Genomic DNA, 22,846 nt, shown 5'->3' with positions numbered 1-22,846 from the left:
CACATCATTTTGGAGCTCATATCTTTGAACGGGTAAGGGCTAGTATGACTAATAGGCGAGTGAGAGTCACAATCTCTACACAGGCTGTTACACTGACTCTTGCTCCTGTCACCACTACTTGATTATGACTGTGAATACACTGCATTCCACATACAGAATACACATTATACTCCATTTGATAAATTCTAGTTCATGGCATGCAATCATAGACCGATAGACGTATTCACTATTAATTAATGAGTGGTTATTGGTATTATTAAAGATGTCTCTTTTAATTATTCCAGTCATGATCAATCAAGCTTAGCTTGTTAATGGATGAAATTAAATAATTCAGACATCATTTCCTACATAAAACACGCCTTTGGGGGGCCTTTAAATTATGTTATAGCAATTTCACACCAGAAGCGTAGTTAGTGCATGTCTTATGCTAATGGAGGGAAGATGTTCCACCATAACCCATATCATTGCTGTAGTAACAATTACAATTTAGGCATTTAGCAGACGCTCTTAATCCAGAGTTACTTACAATAAGCAATGACAGCATCAAATGCATAGCAATAGTCAGGTAAACCAAGAACACATCACCATCAGTCTAACAGTAGAATAACCACACAAATAAATCTCTAGGCCTATTGATATACACAACAGGATACCAGGTCAACAAATTAACCTAGTTTGAGTACAGTACATAACATGCCATCTGAATTACATTAAATTACATAAGTGATCTAACAGTGAGCTTCTTAATTGGAGCATGTTTATTACTACAGAAAATACAATCACAAAGGAGTCTAGTGCTGCATTTACACAAATCTTCTCAAGCACAGTATCCCACTCAATACTTTCTACATCAGAAGTAAAATCATTTTCAAAAAAGGTTCTTCTATGAATTACTTTAGGCCCTGCTTTAGGAACCTTATTCACAGTTAAGCGACAATATTGTGGTCACTGAAGCCCACAGGTACAAAAACAGCTTTAAAAGATCTTCAAAACATGTAGTACAAGACAAGTACATGATTATGAAGATGACTAGAGAGATGACAGAGATGACCATATGATGTACATGACTATAGAGAAGTATATGACTATAGATTTGTATATTAGACATGATAGGGGTTGACTCTTGAGGTCTCAAAGGCCCATCGGGACATGTTCTATTTGCCCAAAGGTCATGCCCACTTGCCTGTAAACAGTCCATTATAAAATGATAGGTAAAATTTGAATTACTGTTCAGTGTGTTCCATTTAACACGTTCGATAAAAAATACCAAAATCATGTAGTAGGGTCTACCTGTAGACATGAATAGCTATGATGAGTACTGAGTGGGCACCTGGACGAGTGGGCACCGGCACCTGAACAAACTATTTTGGTAAATAAACTCTTATATTGTACTTTTGACCATGTTGCTGTGTTGTATTTGAGGGTTTAAAGAACAGTGGGTTAAATATCACTTAACAACAAAGTTATAAAGTAAAGTTATAAAACACTTACACAATTTGTTTAAGTGTTTTAAAACTTTTGCATCCACCCCTAAGTCAAGTGCCCACTCGGCACTCGTCCAGGTGCCTACATGTCCCCAGTGCCCAGATGGTTTTGGTGCCCAGTTGTCCAGGTGCCCAGTTATCTCGCCTACGGCCTGCCCACATGACATGTCCCTAGTGCCCAGATGGTTTTGGTGCCCAGTTTTCCATAGTTCCCAATCCCAGCCCACCTGACCTGGCTGTTACCATTTACCAATCATAATAAAAGAAAAGAAACAGAAACTATGCCACTTCGGTTCTGACCGGTAAAGTTTTCACGATAAGCAATGCAATGATGTTTTTATGTGTCTCTAATGTCGAGACCTGGGCAAAAATATACCCCTGTGTGAATCCTATGCGTCAACGGCAAACAAACCAACTAGAACCAATAGATAAAGCCGTTACTGAGCAACGTTTCGTCGAGGACCAATCGGGAGGTTCGACTTTCGCGTGTCATTTTTAGTTCTCGGGCGCGCAGACTGTTAAGTTGACGGTGAAGTATTGTTTGGTGAGGTTAAAGTATGTTACATTTCAGAAATATATAATTGTCTCCAATCAACAGAAATCGACCCGGTTGATATACAAACGACGTTCATTTTAAGCCAGTGATATGTTGGTTTAATTGCGGCTTCCCTTTTGGTTTGTTTTGTATCACAACATTGTTTTGTCAGCTCTGGGCTGCTAAGCGGCTAATGCTAAGTGTACGTTCAGGCAGGTTTTAACTTCAATATTGGGTCATGGTGGATTGTAGTGTCTAGTGCTGAAGACGAGCCCGTCAACACACTAAAAGGTATGTGTGTCACTGAAACAGAGAGGCCATATGTTAGCGTGTGTCTCTTATACGAACTGAGATCTATTACCTGTTTCTTTTGTTGTTATTATTCTCCCACAACATGATTAATTTGCGGGGGAACCATTGGATCCGGCTCCTATTTTATTGGATCCGGGACCTTCCCTCGTTCCCTGTCAATCAAAATAGTGCTGTTTGGTCATTTTTATGTTTTCATGCTTCCAAATGGAGACCTTTTTGGCTGCAGCATTTTTATTTACTTTATATTTTCATGTTTTTGTTCATTTTCTGATGTGGTGCTTCATACTGTGGGTGACAGTGACACACGATAGACAAGCTATATGGTGTCATCGAATTTTGTTAACAATACAAAATGTATTTTTTATATTTGCCAGATTGATCATTCCAAATTGATAGATTGACTATGACTACCAGTGTTCTGATGGGTCACATTAGCCTGATTTCAGACTCAGCGCTGGAGCTTGAGTCTGAAGTTGTCCCTATTCTATTTGATTAAGGGGAGGGGATTTAAAATTTGACATTCCCAATCACAAGAGATCTGGTGGGAGAGGTTGTGTTTGACTTGTGTACACAAAACATTCCCCCTCCCCTGTATGACAGGCATCAAACAAGTTGTTGTCTTTGATGTTTCATTGATTAGAGAGAAGCACTAACAAGCTATTGACACTTGTATGGCTAAATCAATTCCTGCAGTTCAGAACCCCTCTGAAGTTCAAAGGGAGCAATTAAGAGCTCTGGTGAGCCACCCCTCCCTCCACTGTTTCTGTTGGTTTTTCAAAAGTTAGACCCACCCCTCCTCCGTCTTGCATTGATTTCATTGGTTGGTTTGCCAAGATACCAACAGAAAGAGGTGCGTCATATGGCAAAACCAGACCAAGAGAAGCAGTCCACTCAGAGAGTGGGCGGGTCTATTGGCTGGAGCCAGGCAAGGGTCACATCATGTGTCAACATGTTGCTGATAATGTTAAGTCAGAGATAATAATAAAATACATTAAAAAAAAACTGTAAGAAAAAAAAAACTATTCACTGACAAATGAAGCACTGCCCATCACATGTTATTGCCGAAGAACTTCTTGGATATTTGGAGTCCAGTATTAGAGAAACGTATACTTTACCTTTGCACACCCATATTAGTTTTATCTCTTTGTTTACATAATGTTGTTGACATACAATCACTGTAAATACATTTATTTAGGTAAATACTGTCCAACAATTAAATAATGGGTAGTACTACTAGTTATCAGAGTGCAGCCTTTTTCTTCTCCTTCATAGTACTACTAGTTAACCACAATTACCATTGCATTTTTCTCTGGCTGGTGCTGGTGTTAATTCCTGTGGCACAGTCATAGTCCAAGATAGCCTTAGATTAAGACTCGTAGATGTATTTCATTGATGTTGACATTTTCAATCAATGTCTCAACATCGATGAAATACATCTACGAGAGTCTTCTAGATTTAAAGGAGTAGTTCACCGCCAAAATGACTTTTTTTTATTGATTAGTCAATAGTCACGCCATGGAGACTAGAGTTCAATAATATTTTTAGTTTTTTGTCGCATTCCTAAGACAAAAATGTGATAACAATAAATTTACCCCCATCCGTTTCGAAACGGGTCCCCATCCGGATTCAATGGGGGTAAATTTACTCGAATCAAAGTTTTGTCTCAGGAATGTGACAAAAACCAAAACATATTATTGAACTCTACTCTCCATGGCATGAGTAATCAATAGGAAAAAAATGTCATTTTGGGGGTGAACTACTCCTTTAAGGCTAAGTCCAAGCTACTCTACAACCACCACCTGAAGTGAATTCTTTGCTAAATGAAACAACTGTTCCAGACAGTATGTGTGTTTGTATCAGTGGTTCTCAAAAAACTTTTCATGTCAAGGACCCTCAAAATGATATTTGGCTGCCAACCCCCATCTCAACATATGTTGTTCCAGGGACCCCCAGAAGCAAAGATTTTAGTTTTAAAACAATGTTACTGCTTAAAGATGGCTTATAGCGGGGCACGAAGTGACACGCTATGAGCTTGTAACCTGCTATTTTTGAATAGCCAAAATGTAAAAGACTGGTTAAAATGGGTAAAAATATAACATGACACACAGATGCTTTCCCGGGTTTTAATGTTTATCATTTTCTCCTCCACCCTACATGAACACAAAGCAGAGAGGAGGACCAACAACACTTTTGGTAGTTTTCCCTAACCCTGTCCCCCGATGGCAGAAAGCATCATAATTCTCGATGACGACGAAGAGGATACGCCTCAGCCTTCCTCCTCCAACACCACCACCTCCTCCTCTTCGTCGGCTGCTCAGCGCGTGGCCAACCGCCACATCTCGCCGCTCAAGGCCCAGCAGCAGCAGCAGCCCGTTCCCACCCACATCAGCCAGTCGCCGTTTGCATCGGCCAAGAAGGACAGCCATGTTCTGCAGGCGGAGAACCAGAGGTTGTTCCAGGAGGTAAGACAGTTCGTTAGACAGTGTTTCTGCACAGGCACGTTGGGCACTGTGCCTAGGGCCCGTCATGGGGGGGGGGGGGGGGGGGGGCACAAAATGCACCCATAAAAAAAAAATGTTTTGAAAGACAAAGCTGAAAGACAAACTACTGAGAAGCGTCACATCGAGATGCATTGTGTGCTTGTAGATCGGCTATTTTCAAATACAAATACCGCCTGACCAATCACAACAGTAGCAAAGCAAATGAAGTAGTTGTTATTGACCGAATTCACGTTACGTAACTTCCTGGTGTTGACGTCATGGTTGAAGGGGAAAACCCTACTAAAAGCCTATAGAGTTAACCCAGAAATCGCAAATGTAATGCAATTTCCGAATAGTACAGTATAAAATACGGCTAGCATGATCAAGAACACAAGATAGTAAAAGGCACAAAGCGTTATAATTTACTTTACCGTTCGAAATAATGATTTGTTGGCTTTAAGTCCAGCAATTTCTGTATTAGTTTACCCTCCAAAGCTGATGTCAGCACCAGGAAGTTGCTGAGAAATTTGCTGAGTGCGTGGGCGGGCCGTGAATAGGGTCTATTGCTGTCATTTGGCTGGCTAACCTAACCTGTTGCTACTTTCTAACCAAAGAAACAGGCAGAATAGGAGAGCTACAAACTAGTAATCAAACACAACAAAACATGTCTGCTACTGATGTTTCATAGCAAGATCGATACGATCGCATGTTACCGCGGCAGGCGACGCAATGTTTGTTTGTTTGGGAATGTACGGTGCGGTGCTGGGTTATTTGGAATCTGGGAAAACCCCACCAACGCTGCCCACAAGCCCTGACGTCATCTAGTTAAAGCGACGCTGATTTGCCCGTTCGGAATTTCAACCGAAAAACCCTCTCCATTGAGAGAGTCACCAGACCCCTGTATCGCCTAAACAAATGTTTTAATGGGAGTAGCTAGCAATTCAGGGTCTAGAACCAGGCTACCCATGGTAGGCAATGAGTTTGTTTTGGCTTTTCTGCCTTTTTATTGATAGTTTTCAAGTGAAGATGGACAGGAAAGACAGAGAGAGGCGGGCAGAGAGACACAGCAAAGGTTGTCAGGAACGGGACTCGAACCCACAATGCACTATCCGGCTACATTAGAGCCTAAGTAGGCTCATAGGATTCTATCTAGTGCAGTGGTTCCATTCCAAACCTTTTAGCTCAAGGCCCAAAAGAGAAATCTAAACGTTTGCCATGGGACCCAAACTAGTCAAAATGGTAGATCTACAAGCTCACAACGTGTGCCGTGTTGTGAACCTGTAGATCTGCTATTTTCACTACTGTTTTTTATTATTATAATTTTTTTATGGAAATTTCTATATTTTCTTTTTTCCTTTTTTTATGAAATACTTTTGTTTTAATCTTTTTTCATATTTAGATTTTTTATTTATTTATTTATTTATTAATTACTAAATTTAGGAAACGGGAGATTATTTTACTTGCGACCCTAAAAATATCCCAACCCACTGTAAACGGTGCTATTGTGGATATGTGAGACATGTATTAGAGCTCTGATAAGATCAATCCACACCAATGCAACTCCATGCAAGATTTAACTACTACTCGCAAACATTATTCCCAATGGCAGCTGCAAGCATTGGTGTAGCTTGACACTCCATTATTCAAGTCTGAAAGCCCTCAGTGCAGCCATTCTCTGAGAGGGCGTGGCCAAAGTGGGACTCTTTGGTGATTGGTTCATATCACTGACGCCGGCCTAGAGGGACAGCACTCACAACCACAAAGAGGAGGGTATTGTTCCCCGTCTTTAAAAGCACTCGAACAAACGATTGGCTGTGTTTGCGGTCGCGGGTGGCATTTGAGGGACTGTGTCCTTGTGTCACTGTATTAGCAATCTGGCTAGCCATCGTCAAAGAAAAGTTCCTTTTCTTTTCTCTTGCGTAGCATCAGAGAGTCTGTTCTTGAGAGATTACTGTACCAGTAAAGCCCTCTACAGACTAAGAGATTTCGCCTACAATACGATATTATAATTTTTTCATCGGATCGTATGAGCACAGCACACACACTACACCATCCTCAGTCTTGACGATTATTGGGTCGTGTGTCCCGCTGTGCGAGTGATGCGCGACAGCCCCGCACACACAACAAGACCTCTCCTCCGACTCCCCTGTGGTGAAATCTGGTGCGAGACGTGACGAGACAAAAAAATTAAAAAATAAATCACGCCTCCCTCAAATTGGCCTGTAAATCCGCCGTGCGTGATTTTTGGGCAACATCTGTAGAAGCAATGTCCATTAATGGAAATGCAAAAAGCAACCTCATGGTGGTGGCGCTAGAAGAGGGGCATGTGAGAAATTAGGGGTGGAGGTTGTCGTTTGGCAGCCAAGGAGTGTGTGTGCAAAGTTTGTCATGGATAGGGGCAACGGTGCCGGAGATAAGAGTAGGGCCAAAAGTGTGACGTGACGGACAGACTGACGGACAAACTCTTCACTGTTGGGTGAAGAAGCTGGTGAACCCATGTGGAGGCATGTGGCTGCTTTACAGTAACTGACAGGGGTTGACACTAACATTTGCCCTATTGCCCAGGGCACATAAAAGAATAATTCAGACAAGTGGAGTTTGCTTTCTGGGTGCCCTAACAGGTCTTTCTTTCTTGAATGTTTATATAGACTGAGATCAACCTTAGTTAGTTAGTTAGCATTCTCTCGAGACAGTCATGATAGCTTACGCTTCTGAGCTTCAAAGGAAGAGGGACAGACCGAGTAGGCGAAGGCGTCCCCCTTTCTTTGACGATGGCTTGCCAGATTGGTTAGTTAGTTATTCACACAATATAGGATCTATCTGTGGATAAACACTGGAACATCTCTCCGCGTTCTCTCTCTCTGACACACAAACATGTACCTGCTGCCCAATCTTGTTGTTGGCATACAGAGCGCAGCAACCGAGAAAAGGTGATTTGTGAAGTGATTTGTTTCAGTCAGACTATCCTGGTCTGACCTGCCAACAACAAACTGATCTGTGATGTCATTCACCCCTGAAATTTTAGCCAATTGGAAATGCTCAATACGCGGTAAACTGTGTCCCGACCCCCAACCTCTAAACACTGGATTTTTGCATTTACTGAAGGAGGTGTCTGGGTCATAGACCTGTCTCTGCGTGCATCTGTTTATATGACGCGTGTACTAGTCTGTAGCTTGATTCAATGTAGATTTCTTCTTCTGGCCCTTCTGACCCCCCTAATAGTACTCCTCTCTGTCACTCCCTCAATCTCGATTATCCTTTCAGTGTCTCCACGGTCATGATATTTCTGGAAATCTTTTGAAATAAAAAAATAAATAAAAAAGAGCTGCGTGCAGCCTAATGTGTACCAGGCGTGACTAAAAGAACAGATCTACAAGCTCACAATGTGCTACAGCCTGATCCTATGCTCTAGAATAGGTGGTGTAGCAAAACATTTGGCACGAAATATGGAATGGAATTATACCATTCTTATATGCTTTATTTTTGCTACACTGCCTGTCTTTGGGAATTGCACATAGAAGTAAGAGACTCATTATTGCGCTGAATGATGATTTTTATATAGGCCTGGAAATTGGGTTAAATATTCTTGAAAGGGTTTGGGGGGAAAACAGCCTTTTCTTTCTCAGAATCAACTTTATTGTCAACTTTATTTCCCGCCCTGTTGCTCCTTCCTGCTCTTGTTGCCTTTTCTCCGACAAACTGTTCCTCTTTCTCTCCCTCCAGTTTGTGGACTTCTGTTCAGCCCAGACTCAGGATTGCCCCGAGGTCCTGACGTTCCTGCACGCAAAGCACAGCAAGGCCTGCCCAGAATTCCTGTGTTGTGCCGAGTTCCGCAACACAGTGGGCCGCTGTTTGACACGGGCCCAGGCCAACCGCACCAAGACTTTTGTCTACATCAACGAACTGTGTACTGTGCTCCGGCAGCATTCCGCTAAGAAGAGGCTAACCATAACCAAGGCCGAACCCTCGGCCTCGGCCTCAGCGTTTGCCTCAGCTAGCTCGCTGAACGCCGACTTGAAACAGGAAGACAACGTTGTGGCGGATGACGAGCAACCGTCCACCTCAGGGCTGCAGGAGGACAAGGAGGGAGAAACAAACGCAGAGGAGGCAGAGAAGGAGAGGAAGAAAAAGAAAGCATCCAGGAGGCAGGTCAGTGTCGTTCAGTTGAGCCTGAGAGCACTTCTTGAGCTCAAGAAAGCGCCCGTAATGGGCTGACAACGTTCAAATGGGGTTTTGTGGTTTGCTGTTTTTAGCAGAAATACAGCATACTAGATGGACTGCACACGGTTGTAAGGCTTCCTACAGACAGTAACGTCATATATCATCTCCGTATCGTTTGAGAATGAGGGGAGGAGGGTAGGTCCAATTTATTCTCTATGGAAGTCACATGGTTTCATGTCTCTTCCAAGCCGCTTGGCCAAGAGACAAGAAGATTCAAGCCAAGCGGCTTGGAAGAGACATGAAACCATGTGACTTCCATAGAGAAAGAATTGGACCCACCCCCCACCCCCCTCATTCTCAAACAATACGGAGACAATTTATCACGCTTTAGTGTGAACTATGAACGTGGCCTAAGGGTGCAAATGTGTTCCGGAGTAAACGAGTACTAATTTTTAGGGAGACGGTGTGACCACCGCTCAAAAATCTTCCCTTTGTTTTTGTCACTGGGTGATCATTTTTGTGTAGAAAAACAGGAATTTGGGTTGGCTCCTCCCCTTTCTTCATCCACTGCCTCCCGGGTGCTTCTATTCTATTAACAACAACACTACATTCCTTGAGAGATTAGTACTAACCAAGGTTATGGACATTTTCTCTAAGATTTTAGTTTGTTTTGTGAACACTCAAGACGGCATTGGTAGGCAATAGGGCCCTGTGAACTAGAATTTTCCCGCCAGAGATAATATCTGGTCTGGTAAATAATTTTCAATATCTGACTGTCCATCATACTGTAGGCTAAATTGAGAATCTACACTCACCTGAAGAATGCTTTAATCCGTGTTGAGTTCAGTTAAGCTGGCCTCACACCTGCTGACTTTGAAATTTAGATTTCGCGGTCACAGTCAAGTCGTAAAAAATCAAGACGAGTCGAGGCGCGCTCCCGTCATTCAGTCGTTACTCAATCATTAGGTATGAGGTGGTGGTAGTTTGACCTGATTTTTACCCTGACATGAGAATAAGATTCAAACAGGTTTGATATTCTCACAAGTCAAATCTTTAGAAGCATCTCACATCTAAACACTGAAAGACTGAAAAGTATTTTTAAAATCTTATAGTGTTAGAGGGTAGTCACATTGTTTCTTTTCATATCGAAGAAAAGACCTTGAGCTCCTATTCGATGAAAGCTTCTTTGTCTCTGTTCAAACGGGAATATGAGTGTCTGGGTCCAGATAAAATTATCTTTGTAATTACTTTGTAATTACTTACTAAATGTCCTCAAGTGCAACATTCAAGGATTTGGCTTGGACAAAATGATTGATTACCAAATATTTAGTATCTAGACCTGTAACATTTGATTACACACACACACACACACACACACACACACACACAGTTCTGTGAGCACTTATACCACACACATCTTTATTAAAGGACAACTTTGTTTTTTTACAACAAGGGTTCACATTTTAGACCGCTGAGTCTAAAATGTGTGTTTTGATGAGTGTTAAAATATTTTCATTTACTTCTTTTTATCCGCAAGCATGCCATGGTCCATTCGCGATTACAAAAGACCCCAACTTAATCCATGCTACCGTTGCTGAGCCAGGAGCATGTTTACATAGGAAGTAAACAGAGGCAGGAAGTGGAGAAATGGGCCCCAAAAAAACGCAGATCCGGTTCTGTTTTCGGTCCCAAACAGGAAGCACAACCGGAAGGGCTTTTAGGCACTGTGGATCGGCGATCAGATTTTGGATTGTTTTGAATCAAATCAAACTAGAAGCAGTGCTCTTCCGAGCACAGGTCTCCACCAGGTCAGGCATGTAATGTGTTTTACATAAGTCGGCCTCCTGATGGCGCTATAAAAGGCTGATGTAAAAAATGCAGGGAAAAGGTTTTACCTTGGCCTCTAAGGAGTGCGCATACAAAGTTTGACACTAATCGGTGGAGTTATAGGTGAAAACATGAATCGGCCTGTTATAGCGCCACCATGAGGCTGATTTGATTTTTCTTAAGTGGCATTTATTCCTCTGCCTATTGGGAATGTGCATGCACAATTTCACCAAAATCGCACACTGCGTTCAGGATTTCAGGCATTTTATTCAAAACTGACCAATCCTGCAAACTTTGAAAGCCAGTTTTAGCCAATCAGGATGGAATATGGAAAATCTGACACATCCATGTCGATCACATGACTGTAGAGATACTGTCTACTGATTTACGTGATTTTTGGACAAAATCTGTAGGAGTACTGGCAAAAGTTAGTTTTGCAAAAGTCGGCCTCCTGGTGGCGCTAGAACAGGCCCATGTGAAATATTTGGGGCAGAGGTTCTGAATTGGTGTCGAGGGAGTGTGTGTGCACAGTTTGGCACGGACGGACGCACGGACGCACGCACGCACGGACGGACGGACGGACGGAGGGGAAAACATACTCTCCCTCAGCCTTCGGCTGGTGGAGACAATTAATCTAAACTCTAGGAAATACGGGCCTGGGCAGTCAAAGACATCTGGAAAAAACTCGGGCATTGGCAGTCAGTGTCCCAGGAACAGTCTGGGATACTGTTGCAAGTTTGCACAGGTTTCTGAGCTTGGTGAACCTTGACGTTTGACCTTCTTGACCCAACAGTTAATTTTAACTTTGTGGCAGCCTATACTGGTACTTAGTTCCTCAGAGAATCCACCCCACCCATTCTTTGTTTGCTGACTAACACATGGATTGATAAGAATGTTACTCATGCCAAAAGCCCAGATAAATCATGGTCATTTTCCACCTAAAATATGCTCTCCTTTTAAAATGTTATCTTGGACTAAATGTAATAATTAAAAGAGGAACTATGAAGCCCCATAGAGGCTTGGTTGGATCTACGGATCACAAAGATGATAAGGTTCTCTATATAAACTCAGCACAAAAAGAAAGGAAACTTGACTTCGGTCCATTATATCTCCCCTTTAATAAATCTCCCCTTTAATAATGCCAATTTGTATTGTGTTTTATATCATTTTTATCATTGATTCGTCACCTTTACAACGAGGTACAGTTTGTAAGCATCGGGCATTCGTGGAATGAGCACCACAGCCAAACGTGTGGGTAGCGCCGACCCAAAGTTTGCCAACATTTGGTCCAATATATCTCCCCTTTAACTCATTTCCCGCGATCCCCGTCAAAACCGGAGATTTCCCGCTGTACCTCTCTGCGATGCCCGAGGAGCCCGAAGATTTAATTAGCTTTATGAAACGATTAAAAGTATGGTCGCTGTATATAGCCGCTTCGGGGACTTTAGGCCCGCCCCCCTAACTGTATCCGGTCGTATTTCCTGTTTAGACCGCATCTAGGTTTCCATATCCGGTCTGAGAGCCAAATGCAGCTGCCGTTTGTCACCTTTACAACGGGGTACAGCTTGTAAGAATCTGGTATTCGTGGAATGAGCAACACATCCAAACGTGTGGGTAGCGCCCCTACAAAAATGGTCAAAATGGCATGGCAGTAGGGCTGTCACAATTATTACATAATCGTCTAATCGTGATTATTTGACATAATCGTGATTATTTTTCATAATCGTTTCCAGTCAAAAATAGTGGAAATAGCAGATCTACAAGCTCACAACGCGTCGCATCGCGACACGTTGTGAGCTTGTAGATCGGCTATAATTAAATCGGCTATAATTAAATCGTTAATCGCAATTATTTTAGAGAAAATGAATCGTCGTGTAAAATGTCATAATCGTGACAGCCCTACATGGCAGGCCTGCAATACTGTTCTTTTGGTGTTCACCTTTGTTGCTTGGAGCATTGAATGGTTGCACTCTCCCACAATAATAAGGCAAAGAAAAAACAACACATATTGGCAATTTTGACACTTTGTTAATTTTAGGCTTGGTGTCAGGTAAGCCCAAAACAAGAGTAAATGCCAGCATAACAGTATTGCAAGCCAATTTGGGCAAAACTTTGGTCGGCGCTACCCACACATTTGGCTGTGTAGCTCATGCCTCGATTGCCAGATGCTTACAAGCTGTACCTCGTTGTAAAGGTGACAAATCAACAAGGATAATGATATAAAACACAATACAAATTGGTTTTATTAAAGGGGAGATATAATGGACCGAATTCAAGTTTCCTTTTTTTTTATAGTTTATATACAGTATGCTAGGTTCATGGCTTGATTGATTGAACGTTTGTTAGATAGAAATGTAAACAGCACGGGGTGCAGTCAGTCATACATTTGGGCTAAAAGGATAGCACAAAAAGGTCCCAGGGACTTGTTTCCATTATGGTCCTATGAATTAAACTGTAAAGTACACATTTCTTTCCTTACCTAAGCTAAGTGATTTCAGTTTTCATGTAGGTGACAGGCGGAGCCTTGGTGTGCGTAAGGCCCGCCCCCTCGATCATAATCGGATCTTCCATGATCCCCTTGTTTTCTCTCTCAGATAGCGTACCTGGAAAATCTGCTGAAGGTTTACAACGATGAGATCCGCCGGATGCAGGAGAAGGAGCTGGATTTGGACGACCTCACGGCTGAAGACTCGGGGTACATCCAGGAACACAAGCTCAAGCGCAAGGTTTGGTTATTTTAGAAATGTTGTGTTTAAATTAAGGCTGGGCGATATTAGGAAAACCCAAGATAATTCGATAACGTTGTTGAATACCTCGATATTGATATTACTCAAGACATATTACTCAAAACAATTGCATTATATCGTTTTTAATGTTTTTCTGCTTTAGGTCCACTGCCTGCCTAACCCAGATAATGAATAGCGTATCCATGCATGCACACTGACTGCACAGTACACATAGAAGGGTTAGGTAGGTTTTATTGAAATAACCACACCTGGTTACAGATGGACTTCTTTTTTGCATGTGCTACATGCATGCATAGTGTGTCTGTTAATTAATTTGACACATACACCAATACCTCATTTCAAGCCACCTTCGTTGATATGTACTGTATACCTTGCATTGATACCTCGGTATTGATATATTTTCGATATTGCCCAGCCTTAGTTTAAAGGGATAGTTCACTCTCCAAATATTTTTTTTTTCCTATCAATTACTTACCCCACGAAGACTTGAATTAAAGAGACTCCTTTGTGACTTTAAAGGCCATCAGTAAAATCTTAAGGCCACTTTTAACCAAACCGATTCGTGGCCGAATCGGCGGGCGGCGGAAAACGTCTGTTGCCGAACGGGAGCTCATCGGTAGGTTTCCGGCAGCGGGTCGGGAACGCTATCGACCAGTATCGACGGAAAACTGGAAAACTGGACTTGCCCAGTTTTGTTGAGTCGCCCCTGGCCGTCGGTGAATTGTAGTGAGTTGTAATGGACCATTAGTTTGCTACTGCTGCAGCAAAGCCAAGCCTAAATAAGCCAGAGACATTTTCCCGTTGCACATTTTAACTAAATAGCATATTCACAATCTCAACTCTCAATTTCCTATACTAATCAACTCCAAGGCAACGCTAGTAATAGTGATGTGTGTTGTTTTGGTGTGAGGAGAAGAAAACACCGGACAGGAAGAATCTCCGCTTCTGCTCCCCGGTTGCCAGATTCTGTGAGTTAAACAAGCGACCAGGTCTATGAAAACAAGCCCTAAAGAAGCGTCCAGTTTCACCTATTGAGCTCTATTACATTAGCTACTTTCTAAAAGAATGTTGAAAGCAAGACCAAATAAGCAACTACAATTCAGAAACATGCTCAAACAAAAGTAACCCACAACTAGCAACATTATAGGAAAACAGGATCAAAGTCGCTTGTAACAAGCCGATATGGCAACACAGTGCGCATGCGCAAAACTGTACAGTAATTACAGTCGGCATACAGTCGGCTGGAAAATTCAGTGTGCTTAGGTTTTTGCAGTTCTTTGCAGTTCTTTGCAGTCTGAACAGTTTGAACAAGTCTCCTGTAGTATTTTCGGTGTGGAGGCACCTTTAGTGTCTAGTCACAGCTGAATTTGATCCAGTGAGTAACAGTAGTTCCTCTGAAAATGACGACAAAGACTTATTCTGTCACTCCTTCCTCATCCCTTCATGATCTAGATGATGAAGATCTATGACAAACTGTGCGAGCTGAAGTCCTGCAACGCTCTGACGGGCAGGGTCATTGAGCAGAGAATTGAATTCAACGCCACACGCTACCCTGAGATCAACAAGAAGGTACCGTTGCTACCGTATATACACCAGTGATTGTCAACCTTAATTTCAATTTCTGTTACTCCAGTCACACAGAATTATCATGAATCATGATCAGTAATAAGTAAACATTATTGGGTCTTGTATTATCGTTTAGTAGTGCCCCATGTTTTGTTTTGTTTTGTTTTGTTTTTACATGGAAAACTTGCCTCATGCTCTTAAGTATTATTTATTCTTGGGAATAGTGGTAGTTGTTTGTCCAGGTAGTGTTATTGATACTAACAATATTTATTTCCAGTATTTCCTGTCTCCTTTCTGTCGAATTGAGCTTCTATTCCAGATATTGTATACTATAGAGAAGTGTAATTTGCAACTTATTTCAACACTTCTGGTTCTTTTATAACTCTAAACTCTGTTCAAGGTACAGTAAATTATGCATATGTCAGAATTTGAGATGTACAGTAGACCACTTCCTAATTAAAATATAAAGTCTTGTCGTTGGTTAGAGTGGTAGTTCTCAAAGTCGGGTCCAGGGACCCTCAGCATTCCTTGGCGGGGATTCTAAATGGATCCTTACAGGTATGTAACTCTGGCTTTTTACGGGGGTCCTTGAAATGAAAAGATTTGAGAACCACTGAGTTTAGGGGAGCACACACCGGCTGCAGACTGCACACGGACATTTTTCACCGTGCGGTAACGCCTGGAAAATAGAACGGTGGCATATCGGAGCGGCGGGCGAGGGGTGAACGTGCGCCTGCGCACGTCTTGACGCCGGCCGGTGTGGCTATGTTCATTGAAAATAATGTGCCCGGCTGTTTTGACTTGTGCCGTCCGCAGTCGGTGTGTGTGTCCCTTTAGAGCTTACTCCCAGACACAGAGTACTAGTAACCACTAACCAAGCAGCAGTGGGCGCCCACTAATATTGAGACTTTGAAGTTAACGGTTGATGCTGTTTCTTATTTTGCGTGACCCCATGTTTGCTTCCTGCTTGTCAGATCGAGCGCTTCATAAACGGTCCCGCAGCGAAGCAGAACCCTCCGGACTACACTGACATCCTGAATCAGGTGCTGAGGGCCAACGAGCGCCACAAGCTGTGTCTGAGCCGCAAGAAGCTCAACCAGATCGCCCAGGACGCCTTCAGAGAGACGGGAAGCCGCCTGCAGGAGAGGAGACACCTCGACCTCGTCTACAACTTCGGCTCGCACCTCACAGATGTGTACAAGCAAGGTAGTAATTATAATAATGAGGAAATAAAAATCCCTAAATACCATCTAATCTAATGAGTATATGATGGCGATGACTGCTACTACGACAGACAAACAAATTAAATCAATGTACAAGTCATAATCAACAATTTGATAATAACTGGTTGTTATACCTTTCAAGCTGGGAACGCCTCTGTGTCATTTTAGTTGGGCAGAAAGGTTTCTGCCTGGCAAATATCTCCATATTTAAACTTTTTTTTTACGTAAACGAATGTCCTAATTGAGCATACTACCGTGTAACACTAAGGCATCAAAAGTAACAGATACACAAGCTCGAAACGCGGTGTGAAGCTCGTCGATCTGCTACTTTTGCTATTTTTGAATTTGAATCCAGAAAATCTAAAGTTTAGGACATGAGAAGTTTCTCATGTCCGACAGAAACAATATTTAGCAACATAATTATACATTTTTGGGGGAAATGACGTGTAGAATAAATGGGATAGTGGGCAACAGTAACTCGTCCCCCTCTCCATCCAGCGGCGGACCCTGCCCTGTCGGACCCCACTCTGCTGCGGAAGCTGCGATCCAACAGGGAGGTGGCGCTCAACAGCCTGGAGGAGGTCATCACCAAGTATGCTGTCCGGCAGGAGGACACGGAGGACCAGGAGAGAGCCAAGCGACTGGAGAAAGGCAAACTGAGGAAAGGGGTACGTGATGTCACAACAACAACAGCGGGCAGAGAAGGATTTGGCCCCCGTTAAACATTAGACCAGGGGCCTTCAACACTTGTCAACCCAAGGACCACTTAGCTGAGAGGGAGATGAAGCACTGCATATTGGATTCATGTTGAATGTGTTTTCAGACATTTAACCCTCAATACTTTGTAAACTTGCCCGTTGGCTCGGTTCTTGTTCTGCTTTCTTTTTTTATCTCAGCAGTTACACCAGCAGTTTTTCTCAAACCTTTTCCCCGTCGCAAAGCGATGCATTGCGAGCTTGTACATCTGTTATTTTCACTATGATGACCAAGTATATCCAAGTATTAAAAACAAATCTGGCTTTACTTTGTACCGCACTGTAACCCCAAGTAATGTCAGAAATCCTTTCCTTCTCATTGGGTCCAGAAATCCGAGCAGGAGGAAGAGGGAACTAAAGAGGAAGGCGAAACAAAGCAGCAGAATGGGGAGGTGGCGGAGCAGGAGGAGGAGAACGATGTGGAGGATGATGATGAGGAAGACTACTCGTCTGACCCAGACATCGAGGAGGAGATCCAAGCCAGCACGCAGCATGATGGACCAGGTGAGGACCTGCACTCCCCCGAGTGTTCAACCTGAACATTGTCTCTCGTGTCGCCTGCGTTCGCTCCCCTCTGACCCCGATTCAAACCTTCCCTATTTATACTTCATTTATACGCCCGGATGTGCTAGTGCGACAACATTTATTTTAACTATGCATGCACACTAACTAGCGCACGCGTTGTCCAAATAAATGTTGTGTCACAGATCAAACGATATGACGCGCTCTTGCACACTGCCGCCAATTCTATTTTCTACTTTAATTCTTTCCTTTTTTTAGCGTCCGTTACGCCATGTCAGCCAATCAAAAGCTTCCGTGGGCGGGGTTTGCCCAGAACTTGTGTGTTTCCAAATAACGCAAGTTACTCTCTCAGCTTCTGGCATCATGTAGTGCATGTACGTACTTCCTGTAAATAGACTTAGAAACAAAATAAACAAAACTAGCGTCTACTAGTCTGGGATCACTTTTCGGGCTTGTAACCGGTCTGGAGCGGAAACCACAACACGTCATGTTGTAGTACTCAAAGACTACAATTTGGCCGGAACTATCCACCGGAAACCGTTTTAACCCAAAAGAATTCCCCTGCGCTCAAGGACATACTTTTAGGGCCTACCTAATAAACTCCTTGATGCGGAGTAGTTTTGCTTTTGAAAAATGTGTTTGGTATATGCATCTTTTAGTCCAACTCGTAGCGACTGGAAAGACTACACTAGGCTACTCAAGCATTTTAATAGGGATTGGGGAAACAAACAGAGGGAACCAAATCAAAGCGACGCCGCGTTGGGCGGAAACCAAACGGCCTGTTGTGAACAAACTACTAATCATTACTTGTGGCTCTTATTTTGAAATCCGCCGGTTTTAGAGGATGTCTGTTTCTATTTGGCTTAGTGCTGCTGACGGAACATAGCTCCCAGCAGCCATTGGAAGTATAATTTCAACTGTCTGTCTAATCTCTGCTAAAGTAATGTTATGGGGCATTGCATTGATTAGTCCGATTAACCGCTGCACGCCTATACGATAGCAAGTTTTCAGTTTTCCTTCCAATCGCTTCTTTTAGACGACGACGACAACGAGGAGGACGACAACGAGGCAGAGCAAGCGAGCGAAGGCACAAACGAGGAGGCGGGCGAGACGGAGATGTCGGCAGACGAGCAGAAGGAGCCGGTCACCAGCGTCACCGCCTCCCAGGACAGCAGCCGTGGAATCTCTCCGTTGTCCAGCGAGCCCTCGCCCAGAGACACGCCCACACAATCGGGGTCCGCCGTCGAGCCGGAGGACGTCGAGCCAGAGGACGCCAAGCCGTCGCCCCACAGCTCCTCGGCGGTGGAGGAGGCAGCAGCCGCCGCCGATTCCTCCAATCATCACCACGCTGCGGTTGCGCTTGTGAGCACTTGCTCGGCGTCGACCGATGCGATGTCCTTGCCGCCGTCGCCGGTGACCAATGGCGGGTCGTCCCAGACCACCCGCTCTGGCGCCCGGGGTCTGAAGAGGAAGAGGGAGGTGCAGGAAGCTGGAAACTCTCCCATCATCTGCCACACCATCTTAGACAAGAGGTAAGGACACACTGGGTATGGCTACTTCTGTATAGCTTAGTTCTTTGTGTTTAATACAAGTCAAGATCCACTGCGCTTGGGCGCTTTTGTAGGAGCGTCCTATTAACCACCTAAGCACCATATTCTTTGTCATAACACGAATAACGAAAATAGCGAAATAGCAATTTTTTAAGAGAGGAATATGGGCAAATATGAGATGGCAGCAACAGTAAATTGTCCCACTGTAGACGTTTTGCCAAATCTGTGCTCCCAGGCATTTCGCCACTATCGCTGTATTTTAATGTGAAGCACATTGAGTTTGCACATGCATGAAATGCGCTATACAAATAACGTGTACTTGACAAGCTGCTCAAAACGAACTGGCCCTAGTGAAATTAATTAAGTTGTTTGAACTTAATTCAATTCCCTGCTTCTCTCTAAATCCCCACTTTCTGTGTTCTCCCCATCTTGCCTGTCATCTGTCCTTGTCTGTGACCTGTTCCAGTGACGTAGACATCTCACTGGACATGAGTGTGGTGAGCAGCAGTCCTCCTCCCCGGCATGCTCGGTCCACCAGGGAAGACAGTCCCAGCCAGGACCTGGTCACCAGCTCCCAGTCCACACCCCCTCCCAAGAAAAACAAGGTGGGCAGGCAGCACTCTGTTTACAATAGAATGGGAACATCCTAAACACTAAAGCTGGCAGCACTGACGACATAAGAGGAAGCTCAACTTTACCACCTTAAAGCCCTGTTTTTATATTTAGCAGTGCAGTTAAAATAACTGCTCTAACAGTTATATTTTCACAATTTAAAAAATATATACTGTATTTTCGTCTACAATGACATGCCCAAAATAGGGAAGGCAGGTTGAACGGGGACACACGCGGTGGCTGGTGCTGATGGATGTGTGTCCCACTCTGGACCTGTTTACATCATTGGTTTGATTTGTAGAGAGATTAAAAAGCTAAGAGACGGCAGCCCCTCCTTTGACACTACAGGAGTCGCACAATGCAGTCTCACAACTATACCACCATTATAGAAGAGTTTATTTCTTGAATTTTTAAACATTTTGATTGGGGCCTGAATATAATTATCACAACGATGCTTATACAAACAAGAGCTAACGGTGCTTGGTTGTAGTCTCTGCTCATACGTCACCTTAACACGTGATATGAGACAAAAACGACTGTCATAGAATACATTGGAATTGTCAATCACCCCTTCGCATGCTGCAGAAAAAGATCATCCAACTCATTTAGTCGACTAAAATCTTAGTCGACTAGAACTTTTCAGGTGACTAAAACTAAATAAAGTTTTATTCAAAATACTATGACTAAAACTAAATGTAAAAATTAACAGTGCACCATCGTATGGCTCCCATGGTGACGGTGGTCTGTGCTTTCTGTTCCCAGGTGAACGTGGCCACACAGTGTGATCCGGATGAGGTCATCGTGTTGTCAGACTCAGAGTGACCTGTGACCGTTTCTTCCGCCAAAAGACGATCCCAATCTTCAAAATCATCCTGCCACCCTTTTCTACCAAAAAAAAGGAGCTCCTTCACTTGGTCTCATGTCTGATTTGTACGTAGTTCCACGCCTTGTCGTGCACCGAAAATAGCCGATAATACAATTTTTGATCGCTATTTTCTATCTACTATTTTAGACAGGCTATTTGTGGTGTGCAACTATGAATAAATCAGGCTTTAGGGAAAAGAATCACGTAGAGAGATCTTTATTTGTATTTGCTAAATACCCGAGTAGGATGTTGACAAATGTAACCGTATCAAAAACAATATTTTTGCAACAAATGATATCATGTTGGGAAAACATCCGGGAACTTTGCTGGTAGATATTGCATTATGCATTTGTACACATTCATATTTACAGGGAAACAGAAAGGGAGTGAAGCAAAAGAAATAACGAATTTAATGGCACATATTGCCAGGAAATGTTGGGGGAACCTGCCATGCCATGGGGTGTTTTGAGCAACATACCTCCTGGTAACTGAGGATCCAATTGAGGAAGCTGTAATTGAACTGTTAAGTAATTTTACTTTCTTTACACTGAAAACTTGCTGCAGATTTTGGCAATATCTTTTAGATTCTGATTTTTATTTTAGATTCTGATTATATATTATCTTCTGACCATTGTCAGTAGCAGTGCAGCTGGCAATGTAGTGTGCAAAAAATATACCCTCCTTCCCGACATGGAGATGTCGCTCCCTGTGACTTCCATTTTGTTGTTCACATGCTTAAGTCATTTTGAAACCTCTTTTGTTTTCTGCCACTCAACCAAACCGGTGCCTAAAACTGTGAACATTGGGGCGGGTGCGAGAGAAAGCACGAAGAATATAATATTATGATTTTTATCCTCACTCTTGACTGGCAGCGGACAATAAGGTAGCTCAATGCCAGTTCTGTTTACATTTTTATATGTAGTTGTATTTAATGTTTCTGTGGGAAGGAGTTGGTGAGCTCTGGATCAAATGCATTTTTTAGGTGAAAAACTATAAATAAATAAGCCTTTTTTGGTTTTGTTATTTGATTGAGTGGGTTGAGTTGAAATACGATTGCTTCTTTGTACTCTACTGCTGACGGAGCTCCAACAATATCTTAAAGAGTGAAACTAAACCCTTGGTCACTTTTGTGAGTTTGCTGCCATCTAGAAGTTTAAACTAAAGGGCTTTCAGCGTTGCACACCAGAAATGTCTGATCTACCTCAGAACACTGCATTGCAACGCGTTGTGAGCTTGTAGATGGGCTATTTTTGGTGGGTGAAACGGGCACATGCAAGTTGAAATCTGACTTTAATGTTAATTTCTTATTATATATTTTGTATATATATAAAATAGAAACACTGTGTTAAGCTTTCTTATACAAATATATAAATATTGTTGTGGGGTGGTAGGTAAGCAATGCGCTAGCGGTCCAGAGCTGCAAAAAAGTTGAAAACGCAGATCAATAACCTTTTTTGGCAGCAAACTCAGTAAGTGGACTGGGGTTCAGTTCCCGTAAGCATATGTACTGTACTTTTAATTTTTTATGTAATTTTCTTGAGACTTGCCAACGTGTGTGTGTACAAGAGGGTTCTTGTTCAAATTCATTTTATTTAAGTCTAAAAGGTTTTATTGTGTTAGGAGTAATTTTTCAGCTTCAGATGTTATCATTTTGAATTGTTATGAACACACCTCTAAGAACAGCCAATATTTAGTGGGGGCTTGGTTAGCCGTCGGCCTTCATGTTTGGCTAGACGTGACAGAAAAACATTTACGTTGGACCAAGTTTTGTCAATTTTCACCCCCTCACAACAGGCAGAGGTAATCGCAATGACGTCTTAACTACAATAAAGATGGCAGCACATCTAGTGTCCATCCGATCCACTGTATGCTTCAAATAACTTGACACACTCAACCCGTTGGTGACTTAAAGCAGTTTAATCTACAGCAATTGAGTTCCCAGAGGTTCTTTTTTTCGCCACTAGGGGGGGCCTCTGGGCCAAAACAAGCCATAAATCATAACTCTTGTAGAGGTCACTTATATTGGGACGTTAAACGTCCCAATAGATCTCTACAAGAGTTATGATTTATGGCTAGGCCAAAACTATGATATTCCTGGCCAAGAAGTCAATACTAGGATGTAGAGCCCTGTGCAAACCTTCAAAACATTCAGAATAGAAACCAAACAACACTACAACAATCTGCAGCCCATGTTTCGAGGTGAATCC

The 22,846-nt window shown here is 42.8% G+C and overlaps 1 protein-coding gene across 2 annotated transcripts; it reads left to right on the top strand.

Annotated features, from left to right (window-relative positions):
- The first annotated feature begins 2,007 nt into the window (after nt 1–2,007).
- On the top strand, nt 2,008–21,667 carry daxx (death-domain associated protein). Of its 2 annotated transcripts, none has more exons than XM_080735857.1 (11): nt 2,008–2,310; nt 4,501–4,793; nt 8,535–8,960; nt 13,394–13,525; nt 14,999–15,115; nt 16,087–16,318; nt 16,834–17,003; nt 17,420–17,594; nt 18,649–19,144; nt 19,629–19,767; nt 20,537–21,667. In XM_080735857.1, the coding sequence occupies exons 2-11, from the start codon at nt 4,551–4,553 to the stop codon at nt 20,594–20,596; spliced, it is 2,190 nt and encodes a 729-aa protein (XP_080591983.1). In that variant the 5' UTR covers nt 2,008–2,310; nt 4,501–4,550; the 3' UTR covers nt 20,597–21,667. The 2 variants fall into 2 exon arrangements, with proteins under 2 accessions (XP_080591983.1, XP_080591982.1); XM_080735856.1 differs by having other exon boundaries at nt 4,498–4,793.
- The last annotated feature ends 1,179 nt before the right edge of the window (nt 21,668–22,846 follow it).

Source organism: Nannobrachium achirus (genome assembly GCF_963921795.1).
Source record: "Nannobrachium achirus genome assembly, chromosome: 10".
Classification (NCBI taxonomy): domain Eukaryota; kingdom Metazoa; phylum Chordata; class Actinopteri; order Myctophiformes; family Myctophidae; genus Nannobrachium; species Nannobrachium achirus.
This window is presented reverse-complemented; position numbering and strand designations above follow the sequence as displayed.

Coding starts and splice junctions, on each gene's coding strand:
- daxx (XM_080735857.1), top strand. CDS start 4,551: ATGGCAGAAAGCATCATAATTCTCGATGACGACGAAGAGGATACGCCT. Junction 8,961..13,393: donor AGAAAGCATCCAGGAGGCAG/GTCAGTGTCGTT, acceptor TTTCTCTCTCAG/ATAGCGTACCTGGAAAATCT. Junction 17,595..18,648: donor CACGCAGCATGATGGACCAG/GTGAGGACCTGC, acceptor CGCTTCTTTTAG/ACGACGACGACAACGAGGAG.